The following is a 24156-nucleotide window of genomic DNA, read 5'->3' on the forward strand; positions in this document are numbered from 1 at the left end:
AAGCATTTCCCTTGGACTGAGGGTGTGTGTATCTGGACGGAAAGTTTGGTGTTTTCAATTTTCTGCAGTGACTAAGAGGTCCATTTGTGGTGCTCCCCACCATTGAAAGTATTGGTGAAGTATTTGTGGGTGAAGTTCCCATTCATGTGATTGTTGCTGCATCCTGTTGGGGAGGTCTGCAAACCGGTTGTCCATTCCTGGGACATATTCTGCCAATAAGTGAATGTGATGGTGAACTAACCATTTCCAAATTGTCTGAGCAAGAAGGGACAATTGAGACTAATACATCCCCCACCCCACCACCTGTTTCTGTAGATAATACATGGCTGTCACGTTGTCTGTACAAACTAAAACCACTTTGAGTGCTAGAAAGACTGCTTGTAACTTCAAGTAGGTGGTCTGAGAAGTTTGTTGAATGAGATCCCATATGTCTTGTATTGTGAGGTTGTTGAGGTGAACTCCACAACCTATCTGTGACGCACTGGTAGTCAGAGTGACTTGAGGCACAGGGTCTTGAAAGGTTGGTGGAATTCCACCATTGCACAGAGAGGGGAGTCTGACGGTCCAACAACACTAGATCCTGGAGAAGACCCTGTGACTGAGACCACTGAGGAGACACTGCATGTGTAGTCTGACATGAGGAACAACAGCAATGCAGGAAGCCATCATCCATAGTAGCTGCATCACTATTCTCAATGTGTAAGTGTGGTGTTCTTGTAATTGAGACAGAAGAGTTCGGAAAGCTTGAATTCAAGCTGGTCTTGAATATGCCAACCCTGAGTGAGCCTTGAGAACTGCTCCCAGATTGGGTTGTATCTGTGAAGGTTGGAGATGGGATCTGAGAAAGTTGATTGTGAATCCCAAGGTGTGGAGAAGGTCTACCGTGTACTTATGTGTACGTAGTATAATGCTCACATTGTTGGATGGTACTGGCTTTGATGAGCCAGTCATCCAAGTAGGCAGAAGAAATGGATGTGTTGTTTTCAGAGGAATGCAGCAACTACTGCTAGACATTTTGTGAATACTCTGGAAGCGATTGTTACCCGAAATGATAAAACCTTGAATTGATAGCGATTTCACGCAATGACAAATCTGAGGTATTTGCGGTGTGCTGGATGAATGGGAATGTGAAAGTATGCAACTTTGAGATCTAAAGCTGTCAAGAAGTCGCCTTGCTGTAACAGAGGAATAACATATTGGGGAGTGAGCATATGGAAATGCCCTGAGAGAATGTATAGATTGAGAGGTCTGAGATCTACAACTGGTCTTAGGGACCCAACTTTTATTGGTATAAAGAAGTATAGGAAATATACTCCTAACCCTTGCTGTGATAGAGGAACTGGTTCTATAGCCCCTTTGAGAAGAAGGGATTATCTCTCTTCTTTCAAAGAGTTAGATGGGCGTGTGAAAGTTTGTAAGTGCGATGGAGAATATGTGGAGGAGTGGAAATGAGTTCTAGACAGTAACCATGTTGGATAATTGATAGAACCCATCTCTCCGTGGTGATATTGAACCATTGGGAATAGAAAAGCAGTAGTCTTCCTCCTGCTGGAGAGGTTAGGGCTGGTGGAAGGTGCAAGTAGTCACTGGTGTGTATTTGAGACAGAACCTCTGGAGGTGGGTGCCTTACCTCTACTGATGCCCACTCTGTAGGAACCTCTAAAGGAACCTCTATTGTAGAATGTGTGCCTTGCTTGGTTTGGGAGGTAGAAGGCTCAGTAGATGATGTTTTGAAGCCTCCCCTAAATTGTGGCAGGCAACAATTACCCCTATGTGGTATGGTGAGTACAGCTCCCATAGCTTTTGCTGTTTCTGAATCCTTTTTCAGTTTTTCTAAGGTGGTGTCAACCACTGTGCCAAACAAGTGTTCTCTATTGAAAGCCATGTTAAGAACTACCTCCTGAATTACTGGCTTAAAACCCGAGCATCTAAGCGAAGCATGCCTTCTTATAATAACACTGGTATTTATAACACGTGCTGCAGTATCCGCTGCATCAGTGGCACTCCTAATGGAGTTGTTTGAAATAGTTTGCCCATCTGAAACTATTTCTTGTCCCGTTTTCAGATGTTCCTCTGGGCTGTACTGGAGAAGACCCCCCATCTCGTCCCAGTGGACCCTATCATATCAGAAGTGCCTGTGAATTGGCAATACGCCAACAATTAGCCTGTGCAGCCATTTTTTTTCCTGCTGCATCGAGTTTTTTGCTCTCCCCACAGGAGGAGGAGCATGTTTGGTTCATTGGCTATTAGCGCGTTTCCATGCTGTGCGGACAACTATAGAGTCAGGAGGTATCTGTGATCTAATAACTATAAGGTCTGAGGGTGCTGGCTTATAGTTTTTTTGTCGATTCTTGGGGTAATAACTCTTGACCTAACAGATTCTTTAAAAAATACCTGGCACCATGGACAGGAATTGACTTTCTTTATGGGTGGTAGTCAGTGTATCAAAGAGGAAATCCTCTTCATTAGGGTCAGTATGAATGTGTACGAGGTATGGTATGCAGATGCTCGTGCAATGACCTGTTGGTATGATGTTGCATCTTCAGGAGATGAATGGTGTGCAGGGTACAAGTCAAGGCCCTTAGTATGGGCTCAGGATCATAAGGATCCCATGGGTCAAAATCCTGCAGCATTTCACCCAAATCATCTGTGAGGTGGTGGTGAATGTTGTGGAGAAAATTGTGGCTCAATATTAGGTGGAGGAGATTGCAAAGGTGGTGAAGTAGGAGGAAGTACAGAAGAGTGAGGTGGAGAAGGCCGAGGTTGAACTGGGGCCTTGTCCTTGGAGATCTTATTAGGAGGAGGAGCAGTGTCCAAGGTCTCTTGAAATGTAAGTCTCCTCATGATTGGGACAGGGGGAGAAGCAGTCATTTTTCATGTTCCCTTTTGTATGTGTAACTGGCGCTGACAGGCATCCATTAGCTCAAGAATTGGCTCTACTGGTAAAGTTGCCTCTGAGGAATGAGTGGAGGCTTTAGAAGACAGCATCTTCGGGTCTGAAGTTTTCAGAGTGGAAGCCTTGTGTCGAGTGGAAGGTGTCTGCTCTGAGGCTGATATGGAAGGCTTCTTTCTCGGAGCCAAAACACTAAGATTGAAGGATCGACTAGATCCAGAGACTGTGTGGGATGCTGAAGACAGCTTAGTCTTTTCACAACTTTCGACGCCAGAAGCGCAGAGCCATGAATTGTACCGACCACTGGTGTGAACAACTAGGGCTCTAAAAGGGGATCAGCCTTATCCCTAGAAATCCTTTCGCGGAACATGGAGGATGGGTGGGTCGGTAAGGAATCTGTGGCTAGATACAGTCTACCAGATAAGGCTTTACCGAAGGTAAGTAACTTGTTCATCTGACAGAGACTTCTACCTGAAGATTCCTTACCTCTGACTAGATACCCAAGCAATACCTTCCCGGACAAATGTCAGAACAAAAAGTCCAGTAGGACAGAACGGGCAAAGTGCCCATCTCTACGGACCCGAATGTCCAGACAGTAGTGTTTGGTAAAACATGTGCAGAGATGCCCATGTTGCTGCGTGGCACATGTCCAGGACCAGAACTCTGCGTGCTAACACAGGGGTCACAGCTTTAGCGGAATGAGCTTGCAAGCCCTCATGAGGTTGCTTCTTGTCCAGTGCATTGCAGATTTTAATAAACAGCCGGACCCACCTAGAGATGGTCCGTTTCTGCACTGCTCGACCTTTCTTTGCACAAACATACCCAACAAAGAGTTGGTTGTCCACCCAGAACTCTTTTGTTAGACCGAGGTAGAAAGACAACGCTCTTTTTGGGACCAGACGGTGGAGTCGCTCCTCTTCTTTAGAGGGATGCGAAGGAGCGAAAAAGGTAGGTAGTGTGATTGATTGGCCTACATGAAATGTGGTCACAACCATCGGCAGAAAGCAGGCCCTTGTGCAAAGTACTAATTTGTCAGGGTAGGGGGAAAGGTAAGGCAGCTTAGATAAGCCCTGCAGCTCACTTATTCTAAGGACAGATGTAATTTCCACAAGAAAAGCTATTTTCAAAGTCAGAAGCCTGAGGGGACAATATTGGTCTGGCTCGAAAGGAGAACACACTAAAACAACATACGACTGAGATCCCACTATGGCATTTTAAATGGGGAAGGAAATGGGGAAGGAGGGAAAGATGAACAGACCCTTTTGGAACCTTTGTACAATAGGGGACTTGAACACAGATTTTTGGTCTGGCAGCAGCAAGAAGGCAGATAGATAGCCCTTAAGATTGCCCTGAACTGAGCCCTGCTAGGCAAAGGAAAGAATAGAGACTAAAACTTCAGAAAGGGGGCAGAAATAGGATCAACCTGTTTCTCTGCGTACCAGACCACTAATTTCTTCCAACAGCAGGTGTATACCATCCTGGTGGACGGAAACCTGGCTGCCAGAATAACTTGACAGACTTTTGGAGGAAGGTCAAATGCTGCCAACTGTTGCCGATCAATCTCCAGCACGAAAGTGGAGAATGAACAGGTACAGGTGAAGAACCTTCCCCTGCTGCAGCAGAAAATCTTCCCGAAGGGGCAGCCTAATCGTAGGATTGATGGCCATGCTCAGTACCTCGGGATATCAGACTCTCCTTGCCCAGTCTGGAGACACAAGGATGACTTGGGACCAATCACTCCTGATTTTCTTGAGAAACCTGGGCAGGGGTGGTATAGGCAGAAGGGCATATAGGAGTCCTGAATATCATTTGAGACGCAAAGAGTTTCCGAGCGAGAGCTGCCTTGGAAACTTCAGCCCACAAAACAGCTGACGCTGTGCATTCTTAGCAGCAAACAAATCTAACCAAGGCTTTCCCCACTGCTGAAAGAGACCTTGTACCACCTCCAAAGAGAGAAAAATGAGAGGTGAACATGCAAGAAAATAAAGGACAGAAAAAGTAAAGTTTATCTGCAACAACCAAGGCTTCAGGGGAGGCGAATGGGTGCATCTGAATCTATAGCATTACATGCCTCAAGCAGATGCTTATGGGGTGTAGGAAGCTGGCCGTGTGTGATGGACACATATGGTGTTGCACCTTATACTAGGTCCAGGCAAACCCCCAATTAGATAGTGTTACAGTGTCTAGACAGCCAGTGGTCTCTAGGGTAGCTGTGGTGAGCACCTAGGACTTATCTAGAAGGCATGTGAAGTACTTCCAATACCACAGTAGTCACACAGTAACGTATCACACATGGAAGAAACCACAGTGTTGCAAAAATAAAGGTACTTTATTATAGACACAACAAAGTAGACTGCCACTGGAATACCTCTCTTTGGAGGTATGAACACACAAGATATACACAGGTAAGTACTCAGTAAAAGCATAAATTAGCAAGGGCCGTATGGGGGGGCCAAACCATTTAATAAAAAAATGGAATGCGAACGGGTAACCCCTACCAGAATGTATGGAGTAGTTAGACAAGTGCTGGGGGAGAGTGGAACCCCAAAAGGTAAGTACCTAGAAGATCCCCAGTGGCCAGGTGCAAAGAGGTAAGTTACCTGGTTTTCCCATCAGCTAACATAGGGATGTCACAGTTTGAAAATGGCAGGACCGGACCAATGGAACCCAAGGGCAGATTCTGGTTGAAGAGGACCTGCAAAAAAAAAAAAAAAAAAAAAGGGGGGGGGGGGGAAGAGTCCGGTCCACGCACAAGTGTCCAGGTGAGGCAGGAGCCAATGCCCACCCTTCTGTAGCTGAAGATCCAGGTGGACTGTGATGGATGAAGTCCAGCTACAGGGTCCAGGAGCTGCAGAGGAGTATGTGAAGTCACTTATAAGCTGTCCCTCGACAGTCGCCAGATTGCAGATGGGTCAGTGGTCAGGATGGCCACCAACAAGCACAAGCAAATGCAAGAGGAGCTGTTGGACCTTTTGCAGAGCTGTGGAGGACGAGCAAGGTCCTAGGGACTCGACTCTTGAAGGGGAGTCGGACTGACCCTCAGAAGACAGGAGAGCCAGCAGAAGCAGTCTGAGCCCCCACAAGCAACCTACTGGCAGCAGGCACTGTACGTCGCATTTAGGCCCAGTCAGCACACCTGAAGAGGAGTCCCACATCGCTGGAGCAGCAGAGAGGAGACAGTCCTTGCAGATGTAGAGTACTGAGGGCCGGGGCTGCTTAGAGCCTGAAGGTCCTCTGAGCAGCAGTCAACAAGTCTTGGTTGGTACAACACTCATGGTGCATAGGGATTCTGTCCCAGTGGCAGTGCTTACCGTCTCCCACATTGGAAAGAAGGCAGACCGGACCCAGGGGATCCCTCAGAACCATCTTGTGTTGTAGAATCTTCGCAGATCTGGAGGTCAGAAGATACCACCAGCTGGACGTTGGCGCTTGCAGATGCAGGAGAGTCACTCCAAGGGAGATTCCTTCTTCCTCCTTTGGTACAGCTGAGGTCTTGCGACCCCAGAGGATACACAGCCATGGAAATGTTGCAGATTGCTGACAGGAACCACGGAAACAATGTTGCCAGGAGAAGTCTTCTCAGGTGTCGCAGCCCTGTTTGGTACCTATGTTGCCCAGCAGCAGTTCCAGAGGTCAGGCACAAAAGTGGACTTTGCAGAGAGGTACTGGTGGAGTCTTGCATGACAAATCTGGGGACCCACCCTCAAGGTTGTCCCTAAATAACCCAAACTGGGAGTTTGGTCACTGCAATGGCTACCGTTGACCCTTGTGTGATCCATCCCTGTCGCAGGCACTGGGGCCCAGGCACACCAGTGAGGTAGCGTTTTTAGTTGTAGAATCCTGGGTGGCAGAAAGTTTGTGGATCTCTGCACATTCCTGTAGTTTATGTCACAGAAATGAAAGGAAAAATTTTGTTTTTATTCAATGTTTCACCTTTGAAGAGTATTGTGGGTAAGAATACTTTGGGGATCCACACAAGCAATACCTCCCTGGATTCCCTCGAGGTCTACTTTTCAGGAATTCCTGGTTTGATAGGTTTCCCTACGTGGCTGCTGATCCCAGGACTAATTAGTACACTCGCCATTGTTATAATCGTCACAATACGTTTTGGGCCCCTTCCTGGTGGGAAAATGTGATGCGTCCATGTTGCGTTTTGGGACATTTCCTGTCACAGGCACTAGGTCTAACCACACAAGTGAGGTACCATTTTTATTGGGAGACCTGGAGGAATGTCAGGTGGAAGGAAGATTGTGGCTCCTGACAGATTTCAGAACTTTCCATCACAGAAATGTGAGACCAATGTGACTTTAGTCGAAGTTTGAGTTTTGTAAGGGATTCTGTGTAAAAAAAACATGATGTGAGCCATTCAAACCAGCCCACCATGGATGCCCCCAGGTATCTAGCTTAAAAATTTTTTACAGGTTGGTTAGGTTTCCCCAGGTGCCGGCTGAGCTAGGGTCCATAATCTCAAGCTACCTACATTAGAAAAAAAGACTAGTTTCCATTGGAATAACGTGATGCGTCCATGTTGCATTTTGGGCTGTTTCCTGTTGTGGGCACTAGGCCTAGCCCCACAAGTGGGGGATCATTTTTAATCAAGGCTTGTGAGAGCATGGTGTAGTAGAACATTTGTTATAACCTACTGGATTTTGCTACATGTGTCTTTCAAATGTAAGCTGTCTATAAGAAAGATGACATTTTGAAACGTACCCTCTAAATCATACACTAGTATGGGAACCCACAAATTCAGAGATGTTAGAAATTACCACTGCTCCTAAACTCCATATATTGTGCCCATTTCAAAAATACATACGTTTCCTTGATACCCATTTTCCACTCTTCCTATTTTGCCATACGAACTGGTCTATACTTGGTACTCAATTAAAAAACATTATAGGGTGCACCGCAGTTGTTGGTCTGGGTACCTTGGGTTCTTGGAGAACCTACAAACCCTATTTGTCCCTGCAATCATAAGTGACTAGATGACGTAATGGTATACTGCTTTTGTCAATCTGCTATTGTGACAAAAAGCTACAATTGAAAATGTTGCCATAAATGCCCGTTTTTTCGCTACTCATTTTTAAAATTTATGTCAACATTTATGTTCCTTGGCGAAAACCTTGAAGGATCTACACATATGACCACCCCCCTAGCTGAAATCGGCAGCTAAGGGATTAAGATCTAGGGGTTGCAGACAGCAAGGTGTGCCCCAGTAACACTCCACTGGCCATCTGATGACTTGTCTGATAGTAAGTGTAGGGCCCGAAGAATGTCACTCCTGAATAAGTCTAGGACAGAGAACTCTAGAAAGATTGCGCACATTTCCTCTGACAGACAGAAAAATGCTTGGAGCAAGAAGGATAAGTATAATAAATGAAAGCGTTTATGCATCCTTTATTTCGTGTAGCCTTAGTTCAGATGTTCCAGGGGAGCAAGCTGGCGCAGGCACAAACACATGCAGAAGCACTCACGGCTACACTCATTGTATTTCATTCAGTTTTGTGGGAAAAAGGTACTGCACACATATTGCTGTCGAGGCTGAACACCCATATATCTTTCGCAACCAGGCAGCTGTGCTGTTTTATAGGCTCAATCTATAAAGCAAAGTGGAAATAGGTTTAGCTCAAAAAGCACAGAAAAACAAGCAAAATAGTGTTTTATTCTCGTGGGGAAAAATGATCAAAGAAATTCTTACACAAACGTTACTAACATCTTACACAAATCTTTCTAAATGCTTTATCTGGTACACATTAGACAATTATTTCTGCAATTTTTATCCAATGCAGCATAATTAGAACGGTTTTACAATTCACTATTCCAAAAATGCAAGGCTGGCTCCTATCGAAGAGGATGGCCAAGTGTACTGATGAAGTATAGTGAAGTCATTCTCACCGTGGACTATATCATATGGAAAGGGGGGCTCAGAGTGCATGTTTGATTGTGCTTAATACTCAAAAAACAGAGGAAGAGTTGGGACATTACAGAGCAGCATCCTATTCAATACTAGGCAGGAGCATGCTCTACGAAGCACCTATGGAGAAAAAGACCCACGCATCTACTGCCCAATTAGGGTAATTCGGCTTTTCCTACGGCCTGTCCTCATGAAGGCAATACACTACATAGATCGTTTCTGGTCCCTCACACTGCCACCATCAAACCTGGTTCCCAGTGATTGAAGCATTTTTGACCAGGGGGAAGGAAGTGTAAAATTACCCAACCCAAAGCAATTAAAGACCGTTATCGATATTTTTAAAAATCCCACTGTTTAAATGAAAGGCCAAATCCCCTTTGCAGAGTAGTTTCCTAGAAATCCCGATTCAAATAACTTAACATGGGATGGCTGGATGAAAGTTATTCACCTTCAAAAACATCATCCTGCCCCCAAAAGGAAGATATTTCGAATAAGGCAAAGTGGATGCAGGAAGGTGAAGTGACCTCAGACACATCCATTCTGCTAGACACAGAGTCTGTTCTGAGGGGGTGCTCTTCAGGTGGCCAAAGGGGATAGCACTTTCCAAACCAGGTATTGAATGGGTCACAAACATACGCTGAATACACTAATGACTGATGCAATGCGTGTATCAATTCCCTAGTTATATGTTTAAGCTGGTGAGTGTTCACATGTTTTATATTATTATATGAATAGTATATGTATGGTGCATATGATTGGCATCAACTGTAACAATACTTTGTAGAACTGACTATACTGCTGTAGTAGGCATATCAAAGGGGCTCCTCTGGGGTGCTTTCAAAAATGTGATTGCAGGTAACAAGATGTGCTTATTTGTTGCACTGCTTAAAGTGAAGTGGTTTTAACAAGCACTGTGAAGTATCTGTGTCACCTACAAGCTACATTCCTTAGGAGCAGAATTTAAAACCGTTTCTTTTAACAGGTGTACATCCACAAATTCAATTCAAAACATCTAAACCTGCTATATTCCTTAAAATCCTGCATGAAAAATGGGCCTTTAATAAAACTTTACTTCCATCCCTTATGTTTTTTAAAAGCACATCTGCTTCCCTTTTACATGCCTCTCCTATATATAAACTACTCTAAATATCATGTGCATCAGTCTTAAAAAATGTTTGATAACCATAACAATATCTCTTATTTCCAGTAAGCATTTGCTTCTCACATAACCCCCCTTAAATGATCACATCTATGTCAATAGTGTTCCACAGAAAAAACTAGAGTAAATGCATAGAATGAACATGCAAAACTAACTCCAATTATTATTGGACTGACTACTTTGAGATCCCGGGTAGAGTGCTACTCGCCGCGCAGCACTTCAACGACTCATTAGGGGTAGTAAACGGCATATAAATTCAGTTTAAACAACCCCACGACTGGGAGCCTAAAGCCAAGCCCTGCTGACTTAATATGTCACATAATAGCGTTTCGCTTTAAACATATAACTGAACTGCTTTTCATTTACCTTGACAAAAAACAGCATAGTACAAAACGGACCAGCTTGCCTTGTTGATTACATACATTTTTATCTAGCTGACTCCATTAAGTGAAATATCTAAACAAAGGACAAAAGAGAATAAACTCATCGCAGCACTATGGGTCTTTTGTCAATTGTCATTTTAAAGTAGTAAAGAAATATTGTTCTTAAACCTTACTAAAAATATTCCCTTGCAGAATTTACAGATTACATGTGCAAAAGATTTTCCAGTAAAACTAAATTTTAGTATTGCCGTGCGTACACTTAATAATCCTTCTCAGTTTCGCAATATATTAACATACAATGGTCATTACATTTACCTATTTTTTATGAGCCATACGCATCTGTGTAACACTTCAGTTTGAATTGTATAATGCTCTTCACATCAATAGCAATTATTTGCTATCCATACAGGCAGTTATTGATGCTCCTATGCACAGCAGAAAATTCACGCCCACACAAAAAAAATCAGCTACATGCTTGAACATTAGATTCTTAACGAACTGTATCAGACTGCAGGCCAGTGCATTTTCCGACCAGAGTGGGTGCTCATGTAGACCAATATTTGTATCAAGGACACTTACCTGGTTTCTGGATTGTACCCCAAGATGTAGAAAAATGAATCAATTCGTGCTTTGAACTCACGAGCAGCGAAAATATCAGAAAAGTGTGAGATGTTACATTTTCCCCTGGAATCAAATGAGAGAAAAAACTGTCAGTTATGCAATTTGCAAGGAACCAAAGTCAAGACAAACAAGTTAGCTTTGGTGCAGTTATTCTGGTGGATAGTCCTTGTAACCACAGATTTTCCACCTTGTGAATATCCCCAGGTGTCAGAATGGACGCCGAGAATTTTCTCAGCAATTCCTGCACACAATGGTAGGTTGCACTGCGGCTCCACTTAGGGTTCATCCCGCCCGTATGCGACTCTGGGGCCCCTATACAGCTGCCACTTCCGTGCGCTGACATCAGTTTCTTTGTAAAATAAACAGATTCTGCCAGTGTATGGATCTCTGGAATGGAACGTTATTAACATGTATGAGAGAAGTCCATTCCACAGAACATGTAGGCAGGTGGTTGGTGTAAGTGGGGTCACTGCGGTCAGAGTATTCACCAGAGAGCGTTAGCAAAGGTAAGTAACTTGTTCCTCTGATGGATGCTTCTAACCAGGGATTCCTCAACTTGTTAATAGATAACAAGAGCAGTATAACCCCAGGTAGTGGGTTTGTGAAATAGCACAGACTAGGACATCCTACATGGCTGAATGGGCAAAGTGCCTTTCCTGTCAGGCCAAGTTACCCAGGCGGGCCAAGTTACCCAGGCAGTAGTGCTTGTTACCAGGTAGAGTGATGCAGACATAGCACATTGTTCAATGTCTTAGACTGGCAGTGTGGTGGTAGCAGCCTTTGCTCTTGTACAATAAGTACATAGGCTCGGTTTTGGCTGGTTCTTGGGCAGGCCCTAATAGATCTTGATACACAATACAATCCATCTGGAGATGGTTCTTTTCAGAACAGCATTCTCCCTTTTCACCCAAGAGAACCCTACAAAGAGCTGATTATCCAACCAATGTTTTTTTATGCAGTCGATGGAAGAGCTTAGAGCTCTCTCTATTTCAAGGCAATAGGCTTTCTTCCTCTTTAGATGGGTGGGCTGGAGGGAAGACGGCTAGCAGGGTGACCGGCTGCCACAACAGAAAGGCATTACATCATCACGAGAAATGCCACCCTCATTCTGAGGACTATGTTGTACAGAAGGTGGTGGTGGTGTACGGCTGGTGCCTGTAATTCACTCATGCCATGAGCTAAATGTCCCCCAATGTGGAATGTTTTTAGTGTTAGGCAACAACAGCTGTGAATTGGTTCACATGCCGCACACATTAGAAAAGTGAGAAGCAAATGAAAGTCTCACTGCGGCATCACGAACTGTGTTGGTGGGAACAAATAAGTCAGCCTTTTTAAGAAACTCATCACAACAGGTCATTTAAAAAAAGATGTCTGTTCAGGCAGACTTAAAAAGGCCAAAAGGATAAAAAAATAACCATTAACTGTTGCCACAGCAAGCTTTAGCTGGGCTAAAGAATTAAGTTTGTCCGCTAATTGTGCCTGGAGAGTCTTAATGTTGAAGGAAGAACACCATACAACAAACTTCACCCAGCGTCCCACATAAATAGATTTGGTGGAAGTATGCCTGGCTGTCAGTATGACAACAGGAGGTGTCCCCGAAGAGACATCGGGAACAGAGGACAGATGCTCATGACCAGAAGTTCCAGGTGCCACACTCTTCTCGCCCAGTCTAGGGCCTCTAGGATGACTTGGGCCTGGTCTTCCCTGATCTACTTCAGAACTCTAGGCAGGTGAGGCAGTGGCAGGGTGACATACTGGAGTCCCTAGCTCCAATCCAAGCGAAAGGAGTCTCAAAGTGAGAGATGCCTTGGGAAAGCCAAAGCGCAGACGTTTGGACATTGTGCGGACTCTGCAACGTCAAAAAGATCGAGCCAAGTATCTCCCTATTGCTGGAAGACACCCTGCCCATCTCAGAGTGCAGTTGCTATTCATGATATGCTAGGTAACGTCAGCTTAGTTTGTCTGTCACAGCATTTAAAGATACTGCCAGGTGTTGTGTGATGAGGGAGATGCCCCAACACCACTTACAGAGGCGCAAAGCCTCCTGGCACAGGACCCACAACCCAACTCCGTACGGTTTATTGCAGTATGGCATGGCTGTAGTGTCATTTGTGACAACCTGCACTTGTTCTCCCTTGATGGACAGGAGGCACAATTTCAATGCCCACAACTACAAAACTGATGTAGCGTGGGGTTTCTGTCAGAGACCAGAGTCCCCTGATCACCAACTCCCCAAATGACATTCTCATACCAGCTATGAGGTGTCAGTCACGACCATTAGCTCTAGGTGTGGTAGGGAGAAGAATCTTGACACTGGTCCATTTGCGGTCTAGCAGGAACCACTTAAGGTCTTTTGCACTTTCCTCCAACACCTGGATGGAATCTGAAAAGTTTCCACTGAGATTTCAGATCCCACTAAAAAGCCAGCATGTGCTACCTGGCATGGTCCAACAGCAGAATGTGGGAGGCCAGAAAGCCAAGAAGCCTTAGAGCCTCTGTGAGACACAGCAAATCAATGAAACATCAGAATCAAAGCCTGAATGTCATGGACTCATTGAGGAAGAGTAAGTACCCTTCTCTCTGGGAGGGCCCCAATGTAGAGGAATCAGTTGTGGATCTGGCAATTTGATGGTAAAGACCCAACAATGTGAACAAGGCTGGCTGTCCCTGGAGGCAGTTTACAGCACTTGGAGAGTCTGCCTGTAGCAACCAGTTGTCATAGTACAGAAGACTGGTATTCCAAACCTACACAAATGAACACCGACCACTACCATCACTTTTGTGAACAAAAGAGGTGCAGTGGTAAGGCTAAACACAAAGAACTGAAAATGCTTATGGCTTACCTGGAACCATTGGTAGAATCTGTGGGTCTGCAGGATGGGATGTGGAAGTATATGTCCTGCAGATCCAATGCCACTATCCAGTCTCTTGGACACAGGTGAGACAAAACTTGGACCAGGGTGAGGATTTTGCACTTGTTCTTCCGGAGAAAGAATTACAGAAGGCATAGACAGATGATGCGTCTGAGACCTCCATTAATTCTTGGCACCAATTTGTAACAGGAATAGCAATGAATCCTGATCTCTGATGTCTGTGTTCTCTCTATAGCTCCCTTGGACAAGAGAGCTTGAACTTCTCAGCTGAATATGGACTAATAGTCTTTCAGGCGGCATTGTGAAGAAGACCTGGGGGGGCAGGGGGGGATAGGTCATTGGCTGGAAAGTGCAGGTAGTAACCGTTATGAACAATTAGGAACACCTAATGGTCAGATGTGATGCTTCTCCACTCGGGCAGCAGAAGGTGATAATGCACCACTTAGGGGAAATAAAAGCGGTTTTGCAGATGCTGTGGCAGAAGGGGATTTGGGTGGCTTGCAACCTTTAGGTATCATGGACGCGGACAGCCAGATCTGAAGCCTCTGCCTCGAAAAGCGTGAGGCCCGTTACTGTTGAGACAAGGTCTGACACTGCCTCTGTTGAGCCCTCTCCTGAAGCCTCAAAAGGAGGGAACTGTTGGGAAAGCTACAGTACATACAGTACCAAACCAAGAGAATGCGCTGTGACTCTGCTTTCTTTAAACTGCTCTAGGGCTAAGTTTGCCTACTTGCCAAAGAGTCATATGCCATCAAATGGCGTGACCTTGAGGCACGACTAGACGTGCTGTGAAAAACCTGTAAATCAGAATGTGCCAGTGCTAAGTCAACCAGAGGCCACCTTGGATCCTTGGGGCACAAAGGCAATTCAGATGGATCCGGTTGGGTAGCAAATATTCCGTCCATGACCTCATTGAAATCGCAGTTTTCTGCAGCGTCACCGAGGCCAGAGTTGGGACCTATTACAGACAGATGCGTGAGGAAATTTTAATCTAGTTTGGAGTCCAGGCATCAGAGACTGACCTCCTGGGGGGGTCAGTCACCAATGTTTGGGACAGTCTTTGCATAGCTTAAAACCTTTTATTTTCAGACAAAGTGTAGGAAGTTGGCTCTGTATGCACTATTTCAAAGTAAGGAATAGTATGCACAGAGTCCAAGGGTTCCCCTTAGAGGTAAGATAGTGGCAAAAAGAGATAATACTAATGCTCTATTTTGTGGTAGTGTGGTCGAGCAGTAGGCTTATCAAAGGAGTATTGTTAAGCATTTGTTGTACACACACAGGCAATAAATTAGAAACACACACTCAGAGACAATTCCAGGCCAATAGGTTTTTGTATAGAAAAATATATTTTCTTAGTTTATTTTAAGAACCACAGGTTCTAATATTACATGTAATACTTCAAATGAAGGGTATTGCAGGTAGATACTTTAGGAACTTTGAATAATCAAAATAGCATATATACTTTTCACATAAATCACATATAGCTATTTTAAAACTAGACAGTGCAATTTTCACAGTTCCTGGGGGAGTAAGAGTTAGTTAGTTTTTGCAGGTAAGTAAACCACCTACGGGGTTCAAGTTTGGGTCCAAGGTAGCCCACCGTTGGGGGTTCAGAGCAACCCCAAAGTTACCACACCAGCAGCTCAGGGCTGGTCAGGTGCAGAGTTCAAAGTGGGGCCCAAAACGCATAGGCTTCAATGGAGAAGGGGGTGCCCCGGTTCCAGTCTGCCAGCAGGTAAGTACCCGCGTCTTCGGAGGGCAGACCAGGGGGGGTTTTGTAGGGCACCGGGGGGGTCACAAGTTAGCACAGAAAGTACACCCTCAGCAGCACGGGGTCAGCCGGGTGCAGTGTGCAAACACGCGTCGGGTTTCCAATTGAAATCAATGGGAGACTAAGGGGTCTCTTCAGCGATGCAGGCAGGCAAAGGGGGGGGCTCCTCGGGGTAGCCACCACCTGGGCAAGGAAGAGGGCCTCCTGGGGGTCACTCCTGCACTGTAGTTCCGATCTTTCAGGTCCTGGGGGCTGCGGGTGCAGAGTCTTTACCAGGCGTCGGGATCTGGGAGACAGGCAGTCGCGGTCAGGGGGAGCCTCGGGATTCCCTCTGCAGGCGTCGCTGTTGGGGCTCAGGGGGGGCAACTCTGGCTACTCATGGTCTCGCAGTCGCCGGGGAGTCCTCCCTGAAGTGTTTGTTCTCCACAAGTCGAGCCGGGGGCGTCGGGTGCAGAGTAGCAAGTCTCACGCTTCCGGCGGGAAACCCAGTGGTTTTAAAGTTGCTCCTTTGGAAACAAAGTTGCAGTCTTGGGTGAACAGAGCCGCTGTCCTTGGGAGTTCTTGGTCCTTCTGGAGCAGGGCAGTCCTCTGAGGATTCTGGGGAAAGCGTCGCTGGAGCAGTGTCTTTAGAAGGAAGGGAGACAGGCCGGTAGAGCTGGGGCCAAAGCAGTTGGTGTCAGTCTTCTCTGCAGGGTTTTTCAGCTTAGCAGTCCTCTTCTTCTTAGGTTGCAGGAATCTGAGTTCCTAGGTTCTGGGGAGCCCTTAAATACTAAATTTAAGGGTGTGTTTAGGTCTGGGGGGTTAGTAGCCAATGGCTACTAGCCCTGAGGGTGGGTACACCCTCTTTGTGCCTCCTCCCAAGGGGAGGGGGTCACATTCCTATCCCTATTGGGGGAATCCTCCGTCTGCAAGATGGAGGATTTCTAAAAGTCGGAGTCACCTCAGCTCAGGACACCTTAGGGGCTGTCCTGACTGGCCAGTGACGACTCCTTGTTATTCTCATTATCTCCTCCGGCCTTGCCGCCAAAAGTGGGGCTGTGGCCGGAGGGGGGGAGGGGGCAACTCCACTAGCTGGAGTGCCCTGTGGTGCTGTAACAAAGGGGGTGAGCCTTTGAGGCTCACCGCCAGGTGTTACAGTTCCTGCAGGGGGAGGTGTGAAGCACCTACACCCAGTACAGGTTTTGTTACTAGCCACAGAGTGACAAAGGCACTCTCCCCATGTGGCCAGCAACATGTCTCGAGTGTGGCAGGCTGCTAAAACCAGTCAGCCTACACGGGTAGTTGGTTAAGGTTTCAGGGGGCACCTCTAAGGTGCCCTCTGGGGTGCATTTTACAATAAAATGTACACTGGCATCAGTGTGCATTTATTGTGCTGAGAAGTTTGATACCAAACTTCCCAGTTTTCAGTGTAGCCATTATGGTGCTGTGGAGTTCGTGTTTGACAGACTCCCAGACCATATACTCTTATGGCTACCCTGCACTTACAATGTCTAAGGTTTTGCTTAGACACTGTAGGGGCACAGTGCTCATGCACTGGTGCCCTCACCTATGGTATAGTGCACCCTGCCTTAGGGATGTAAGGCCTGCTAGAGGGGTGACTTATCTATACTGCATAGGCAGTGTGAGGTTGGCATGGCACCCTGAGGGGAGTGCCATGTCGACTTACTCGTTTTGTCCTCACCAGCACACACAACCTGGCAAGCAGTGTGTCTGTGCTGAGTGAGGGGTCCCCAGGGTGGCATGAGACATGTTGCATCCCTTAGAGACCTTACTTGGCATCAGGGCCTTTGGTACCAGGGGTACCAGTTACAAGGGACTTACCTGGATGCCAGGGTGTGCCAATTGTGGAAACAAAAGTACAGGTTAGGGAAAGAACACTGGTGCTGGGGCCTGGTTAGCATGCCTCAGCACACTTTCAAATCAAAACTTAGCATCAGCAAAGGCAAAAAGTCAGGGGGTAACCATGCCAAGGAGGCATTTCCTTACACAAAGCATGTCCCTTGCACACTTGGAAAATATTTTAGTGAAAGGTCTGCAAGGCCTGACAAGTTTTGAGGGAACGAGCTCTGGATCCACACAGGAAGATGTGGAACAACAGAAACTGACGTCAGCATGCAGAAGTGGTGACTATTCAAGGCCCCAACTTTACATTCAGGGTGGGACAGGCCCGATTCAGAGCCACAGAACTCCACCTACTGAACTGCTGAATATATTCTCCCTATCTAGTCTGGCACCTGGGGATGTTCAGGTGGTGAAGAATCTGCGGTTAGAAATATCCAACAGATTCTTAAAAATAATAAATCTATGGTCTCATCAATCCTTAGCCCAGGGGTGCCCAGCATAGATTCAGAAGAGCTAGATCTTTGTCAATTTAAAAGAAGTGAATGCATCTCATATTATATGGGGAGCCCCACAATCTGGATGGGCCTCGCCCTCGTACACCTATATGCAAGTCTCTTTCTCTAGTCTCAAAGGAACTCCCAACCTAACGCAGAAGGAATTATCCAGCATGCTCCCCTTCAGAATAAGAAACAAAATAGTATTAGCTTCGGACTCTCAGGACCTTAATGCAATTTCAATGTCATTTTAATGAACAGCCAGTGGTGAAGAGAAAGAAGGGAGCAAGGTGGGTGATAAATGTAACTGCAACTCTACCTAGAATTCCATGCTCGAGGGACACATGCATGTGAAATAGTTGTTCAGAACATATATCCTCTGTAAACGTACATGCTCATAAAAAAATTCTGCTGGATCTGGTTTCAAATCACTTTCGTCATTGAAACTCATTTGGCATTCAAAACTTTATTTTGCCATCAACTAAACTGAAAATGCCCCCAAATGGTAATTACCTCCTCCCAACACTGCCCTCTTACTTTCCTTTTTGAAGCAGATGAGCGAAATGATGGCATGACATTTGGAAGAGAAGACTATCGTATCTAATTTGAAAACACTACCTAATCTGCCACTGAACCTGCTATCTGGAACAGGGTACCAAGCAGTGAGCAACCATAAAGAGGAAAGCACAGAATAATGCATTTCTCTCTCTATGAAGTGTATTTTATGCACATATTAACAAATTTAGCAATATTCTGAAAGTCAGCATCTTGATCATTTTTACAGACGATATTGAGAGACTTTCATATAACTGCTGTAAATTTCGCAGCATGTGGGTTATTATAAAGGGTATATCCTTGACCTTTACAAATTAAACCTTAGTTATTTAACATCGATGAAGGAACCTGACAAGATAAAAACCTGCTTACTAAAAACTATGTTCCCCATCACTGTAGATTGTCTGACTCAGTGGTGCATTGTCACTCTGCAGTCTTTACTCAGAGACAGCCATGCACAAGATAATAGGAGTGGGGGAGCAATTCAATGAACATTAAAAGATCTTGGATAAGTACCGAAAATCCTTTGCCAAATGCAATGGAATGCCAGCATCTACAGAAGCAGCATTCAGGACAATTTTTTATTCATCTATGATCTTCAAACAGGAGACGTCAAGACTCCACAGTCTTTTAGTAATTTTATTCAGTGAACCTGATTTCCCAGTACTTGGGGAAGCATATTTGCTAATATAGATAAAATTACACAAGGCGCACCCTGTATAGTAGTTTTTCCAGATGTCCTGAAAGAGGTACAAGCTGAACAAAGGGCTGCACTGGTGGTTGATTTGGCGATGATAATAATGGGTAAGTTTGGTGCAGTCTCTTCGATTGTCTCTGTGGGTGGACACTGTTGACCATATGCCAGTATGTTTCCCCTCTACCGCTAATTGAGAGGGAATAGGAAATGCCTACAATTATTTCTGAAGTGCATCTCTCTCTACAAGTCGAGACAACTTAGGCATTGGTCCTTCAAAACTGCATGAAAAGCCCACGTTAAGGCTGAGAGGGTACAGAAACAAAAGGTGAAACAAAAACACATATTGGATCTCCATAGAAGTAGAAGTCTGGCGGGGTAATTATTCTTTGAGGGAACTGATAAAAGATGGAGCATTAGGGTGTTGTAACGTATAATATTTCCAAAAATAGTTTATGAAATTACTGATATTCAGTACAATACAAGCAATGGCAGAAAGGTCAGTTTAAACAACTATGTGATGGCTTTTCACATGTGCACACTCCAGTTACAATGCAACGCGACTACCTGCCCTCATCAGAATTGAATATGGTCACTTCAATCACAGCATGCCATGACTTTAGGAAAAGATGGCAGTCCTGCAGGATAAGACTTCTTTGGTCAATGTATAACACACAAAGACACATGAAAAGTGAACGTATTCAAAATAACGGGGACTGTGCAGTTGATCTAGATGCAAAGACATCTGCTCAAAGCTGCAAGGTTCCTGCTGTAACATGGTAGTGATAGAGGCAATATTAAAGTTGCTAAAGTCCCTGAAGGATTTCCTGTTAAACACTCCCACATTTTGGTTGAGGGTAATGTTCCTAAGGTGTTAATACCTGGAATAAGGGATTCACGCCTCCCAAATTAGTCAGCTGAATGAGACCATATGAAAATCTGTACATGAGGGAGTTGAATCTACCCATGAAGGCATCAATGCAACAGCACCGATACTTGGTGTCATATACTCCCAAAGCAATTGAGAACGTGAACAGCAATGTAATATTTGTCAAAAAAATAAATAATATACTGCTGCAGCACCAACTCCCATATCTTTGATGATACACAACAGCAAATCCCAAACATACTGACCAGTAGCTAATAGTCAGCCATTATAAGTATATATTGGATTTGGTTGATTCATGCTCTAGATTTATGTGGGTAAGTACACAAAAGACTGCCCTGCTCACATGGTCATAAAAGACATGCAGTGCCTACTAGCATACATTTCATTCATAAAATGGTGAGACATTTGATGGTAAGGGGCTTACCAAAGCTATTTCTTCTCTAAAAGTATGCAATTCGTTCTCCCACATCCATTATGTCCATTATCGAACAGCATGGTTGAGCGAGCCAATGGTGAGCTTAAACAAGTGTCAACTCAGAGGATATACAACATAATTCTAAGGTATTACAACCAACATCAGGCTCAATGGGCACTCAACTTGCCGATGCCACTATTCGAGGGTTGCACACCATACTAACTTCTCTCTGGCACAAGAATGTATGTATCTGACCTATTACCCCCTGAAAAAACAGAGATGCAAAATGATTCAGATGACCCATGTCAACTTATTTCAAAATCTCCGAGATTTGAGCGGAATTAGAGCGAGCAAGAAAAGTTCCTCCAACTCTATTAGTAGAAGGTAAGGCTACTGACTGTGGCTACCAGTTGTGGGAGTATTGATCCGAGAAATCATCCTTGACAAAATACGCTTTGGACCACACAGACCATCTGTTCCATTTGTTGAAACAGAACACACTTGCACCGTAACCCTGCCACCATTGCTAGGTGCCAAGAACCACACAAAAGTGTTATATAAGCACATCAGGATGCATTATGGACAGATTTGATCTGTGGCCCTCTGCCAAAGGCAAAGTGCCTTCAGTGCAGAAAAATACGGTCTTTCCCTATTCTGGAGTTACCACAAGAAGGGATCAAGTCAGATTAATCTCCCTCATTATAAGGACTGCTGAGGTTCTTGCTTTAAACCTATAAACCGACAAATCCTGATTTGGTTCCAACAAAGACTTCAATAACTGAACAGATTTCAACATCTAGAACCGAAATATTCGATTTCTTTGCAAGAACTTATATTATGAAAAGATTATTTTGATCCAGAAGAAACAAAAATTGTTCTTCTACCTCCCCAAAAAATGCTGACAGCAGGTGGCCTAGCACTTCGAGCTGGACTGTTCCCATGGAGAGTAGGGCCAAGACTGATTTGCATATGGCTGGGTCTAAACTGGGGTGGCATGGTGAGCAACAAAACAATGGATTTAACCCAGATCTCTGTCTGGGGTGAATGTTTGACAATGTTCAGGATTCCTTCCTTTATCTTCTTGTGTTGCTATAATTGCCTTAAGTGGGATCGGTAGCTGTGGGACCCATGCTCACTGTGCCACTGGATTCAAGCTAGCCTAGCTGATGAGGGGTGATACCCCGGAACCAGTCCCGGGATGCTCATTTCTGATCCAGGGAGGACCTGGCACTTCAAGCTGGACTGTTCCCATGGGGATCAGGGTCAAGACTGATTTGCATATGGCTGGGTCACAACTGGGGTGGCATGGTGGGCAAAAAAGAAAACCTGATGGATTTCACCCAGATCTGTGACTGGGGTGAATGTATGATAATGTTCAGCATTACGTCCCTCACTTTTCTGTGGTGCTACAGCAGGTGGCAATCTACATGGATGATCACCTGTGAATGAGAAAGTAATAGGTACAATTCTTCACCTTGCACTATGGTTGGATTTTTGCAGTACGTTCTTCACTCCATTTGTAGGACATAATACTGATTATTTTGAGGATAGTGCATGGTCACTAGATCACATTGTTATGCCAAGTTATTCTACGAGTCACAGGGACATAAAGGTGGTTAAACAGCGAGTAGATGAGTTAAATATCTCTGCTTCATTAGGTAATGAAGATGTCTATCTCAATGTGGGAAACTACAAAAATATTCGTTTTTTTTTTTTTTTTTATCGCTACAGACACTCCTACATTGAATGAATCAATGGGCCAATGTAAACTGTGCAATTTCAATTCATGGAAATACTGTGACAAATGTTCTGCTGACAGCTCAGTGGACAGGAAAACTGTATTTTAACAAAACAAAGCTACACACATTGGGGTCTGAAACGATTACATGGGAAAGATTTTGGGACACTTGAACCTGGCAAATTCAGATATGTCACCCTTTTCCTACGTATTTATCACCAAAAGAAGTAATTTTTCTAAATGAGAATGTACAGATAAGGATAAGTTACTTACCTGTAAATCCTAGTTCTCTTCCAGGGGTATCCTCATCAAAGTCATAAACATTGAATATTCCTGCCCTTGTGTGGGGACCCCGGAGCATACATAAAATACACACATATAAAGTATGAAATATGCACGAAAAATATATATATCATTTTTAGTAGACAAATTTTCATACTAAACTCATATATACATGTGTAAAACAGCAATGCAGGCTATAATCATAAACAGGCTAAAATGCTTTATTTCTATGGAGTTTTTTTTTTTTTTTTTTTTAAATCTTTACAAAATTACAATAAGAGAAAAAATATATCTACCAAAGCCCCAAAACTGGGCCTAGGGAAATAAGCAGTAGTAATCATCAGAGAAAAAGAGAAAAAACTACATTGAAAAACAATGGAGCATTCATTAGCCAATAGGCTGCATGCAGGTTAACACAGGAGAACCATAAAAACTTTGGCACCGTGCCTTTAAGACCCTGAGCTCCTCCAGTATCCCACCATGCCTCAGGGGTGAAGGAGAGGTGACAGTTGGTTCACAGTTAGGTCAGTACTTTTTTACAGTGACAATCTGTGTAGCCGATTCAAAAGATTGTGCGTCCGGGGAGGAGGGTGGGTTGTTTATGACTTTGATGAGGATACCCCTGGAAGAGAACTAGGATTTACAGGTAAGTAACTTATTCTTCTCTTCCAGGGGATCCTCATCAATAGTCATAAACATTGAATAGATTAGCAAGCCCATCCCTTGACTCTGCGGACTGTCCAATAGAAGTGCAGGAATAGATATGTATCATGCGAACAAATTCCTCAGAGAAGCTTGCCCAACTTGGGCGTCTGCTCTTGCATCTGAGTCCAAACAGTAATGTCTAGTAAATGTATGTACAGACTTCCATGTAGCAGCCTTACAAATTTCCGAGATTGGAACATTATTAAGGAGGGCAGCAGTAGCCGCCTTTCCTCTTGTGGAATGCGCTTTGGGTCTAGCAAGTAGTTGTTTGTTAGCCAACTGGTATGCATTCACAATACAAGAAACTATCCATCTAGAAATGGTTCGCTTTGATGCTGCCTCCCCTGTTCTCAAATTACCATAATTTATAAACAAGTGGTTGGAATGTCTGATCAGCTTGGTTTTATCCAAATAAAATGTTAGCACTCTTTTCAGATCTAGGGAGTGCAAAGCTTTCTCTGCCGGAGTCTCCGGATTGGGGAAAAAAGTTGGTAGAGAAATAGTCTGATTGATGTGAAATTCGGACACCACCTTCGGTAGGAATGATGGGTGAGTTCGTAGAACCACTCTATTCTCGTGGAAGACTGTGTACGGTTCTTTGGAGGACAAAGCTTGAATTTCACTGACCCTCCTTGCGGAAGTAATGGCTATCAAAAAAAGCAGTCTTCCACGTAAGGTGTTGCAAAGAGGCTTTGTGTATAGGTTCGAAAGGAGGGCCCATAAGTTTTGATAGTACTATGTTCAGCTCCCATGGAGGGGAGGGTTTCCGAATGGGCGGAAAAACTTTTTTCAAACCTTCTAAGAAATCCTTGACTACTGGTTTCGTAAAGAAGGATTCCTGAGAAGGTGACTTACGATAAGCTGTAATGGCAGATAAATGTACCTTAATAGATGATACCTGTAGACCGGATTTTGCTAAATGGAGTAAGTA

The 24156-nt window shown here is 44.5% G+C and overlaps 1 protein-coding gene across 16 annotated transcripts in view; it reads right to left on the reverse strand.

The window, feature by feature from the left end:
- Nucleotides 1–24156, reverse strand: part of RERE (arginine-glutamic acid dipeptide repeats) — a 798532-nt gene that overhangs the window by 396506 nt on the left and 377870 nt on the right. For all 16 annotated transcript variants that reach the window (XM_069241143.1, XM_069241141.1, XM_069241137.1 and 13 more), the window contains one exon: nucleotides 10926–11030. In XM_069241143.1, coding sequence (XP_069097244.1) covers nucleotides 10926–11030 — 105 coding nt within the window. The remainder of the gene's footprint in view (nucleotides 1–10925; nucleotides 11031–24156) is intronic.

This window comes from Pleurodeles waltl, chromosome 6, assembly GCF_031143425.1.
Source record: "Pleurodeles waltl isolate 20211129_DDA chromosome 6, aPleWal1.hap1.20221129, whole genome shotgun sequence".
Taxonomy (NCBI): Eukaryota; Metazoa; Chordata; class Amphibia; order Caudata; family Salamandridae; genus Pleurodeles; species Pleurodeles waltl.